We start from the raw sequence: 1,584 nt of genomic DNA, 5'->3' as shown, positions 1-1,584 counted from the left end.
TAATGAATTAGAAGAGACAAAGATTCATCTTATTGGAGGGTTTCAAAGCATATTACAGATTCCTTTGAAAAAAGAATTACAACTGTTATCAGATTACTGGAATTTCAAATGTACTTTACATATATCACAATTGCAAAGTAAGTGAAATATTTTTGTTACTAAGTTATACCTTCTACTATAAACATTAATATTTTGTATAATAAAATAAAGGTAAATATATTTTTTGTAATTAAAAATATTTTCTTTCCTTTTGCATTTTAGATGATTTTTTCAGTCTTCATGGTTTAAATGTAAAATCTGGAAGAATAGATAAAGAATCTGTTTGTGAAACACTTGAAAATCACATGACCAATGCTACATTAATCTTAATATGTGGTACTCGCCAATTTAATAGTTCTGTGGAACAGTGGGCAAGAAACATGAATTACACACATATACACGTATTCGAATAACTTAATCGAAAAAATATCACGTTAAATAATATCTAGTTTTCATAATTATATTGTATTATTTGATACAACATGAAATGCTTTCTTGGCAGTTAGGACATGTACCATGTATATAATCAAATACAACATGATTGCCAGCAACTGCTTGTAACCACTAAAAAATAAAAGAAATATTTTTAAGTACTATGAAAATTTAAAATATCATAATTAATGTAGAAGTTATCTAACATTTTATAAACATACTTGTAATAGACAAGATGTATGAAAATGTCTTCTACATTTCTCATTATTGCAAATTTTTTCAGGTAAAGTCTCATTGTCTAATTTCATAGAAAAGCAAATACAGCATTCTTCATCAGTAACAATAGCACCATTATTTTCTATATATTTTTCCTTCTCCTTTTTAGGAAATATGTCTCTGTTTAATAACATCAGTAAATTATCTATAATATCACATTTTGGATTCCAATTCTAGAAAAGAACCACAGTATTATATATACATATACTGTAATATTATAATAAAGTAGAAACATTAACATATTTTAAATATTACATACATGTAAGTTCTTAGAAACAATGTTTCTCATTGATTCAACTTCAATATCACTACCCATAAATTTAATTTCCGGTAAATCCATAGGATTCAAAGGACTTATTTTAATGAGCATTGATAAAGATGGTGTTAAATAAATTCGTCGGTAAAGATGACATGGCTTTGGTTGAAGTGGATCTACTATCCAACAATTCCTAATTATTTGAGAGTAATATATAGTAACTTTTTTTAAATTAGAAATTTAAATGGAAATTTGTATTATAAATAAATGTGTTTATATGCTTACTTATCAATTTTTTTTAGATTTGACCAAGTTTCCTTAAGTATTTCTACTTGTAATTTAAATTTATTTCTTGCTATAGCTAGTGTTGATAAATTCTTTTCAAAGGGTCCAAAAGCAGGTATTTCAGGTAAATCTGAATAAATAACTGTCCATGGATATGTTCCATATTTTGTTCTTTGCAATTCCACAGCCACATTTTCCAAAGATAGCTTAATTGTATTTAAGCTATTGCCAGATAATATTTGAATTCCCTTTAACAATAATTTCAGCACTTAAGTATTATATTAAAATTAAGATTT

General features: G+C 25.6%; 2 protein-coding genes across 2 annotated transcripts in view; one reads left to right on the top strand and one right to left on the bottom strand.

Annotated features, from left to right (window-relative positions):
* Positions 1–471, top strand: part of LOC108574357 — a 1,202-nt gene extending 731 nt beyond the window's left edge. The window contains exons 2-3 of the mRNA XM_017936936.1: positions 12–137; positions 262–471. Coding sequence (XP_017792425.1) covers positions 12–137; positions 262–452 — 317 coding nt within the window. The 3' untranslated portion in view covers positions 453–471. The remainder of the gene's footprint in view (positions 1–11; positions 138–261) is intronic.
* Positions 472–503: 32 nt separating this feature from the next.
* The window catches only part of LOC108574356 (E3 ubiquitin-protein ligase FANCL), a 1,721-nt gene continuing 640 nt past the window's right edge, over positions 504–1,584 (bottom strand). The window contains exons 2-5 of the mRNA XM_017936935.1: positions 1,289–1,536; positions 1,007–1,196; positions 693–920; positions 504–603 (exon numbers count right to left, since the gene is read on the bottom strand). Coding sequence (XP_017792424.1) covers positions 508–603; positions 693–920; positions 1,007–1,196; positions 1,289–1,536 — 762 coding nt within the window. The 3' untranslated portion in view covers positions 504–507. The remainder of the gene's footprint in view (positions 604–692; positions 921–1,006; positions 1,197–1,288; positions 1,537–1,584) is intronic.

Source organism: Habropoda laboriosa, unplaced genomic scaffold, assembly GCF_001263275.1.
Source record: "Habropoda laboriosa isolate 0110345459 unplaced genomic scaffold, ASM126327v1 scaffold205, whole genome shotgun sequence".
NCBI classification, from domain to species: domain Eukaryota; kingdom Metazoa; phylum Arthropoda; class Insecta; order Hymenoptera; family Apidae; genus Habropoda; species Habropoda laboriosa.
This window is presented reverse-complemented; position numbering and strand designations above follow the sequence as displayed.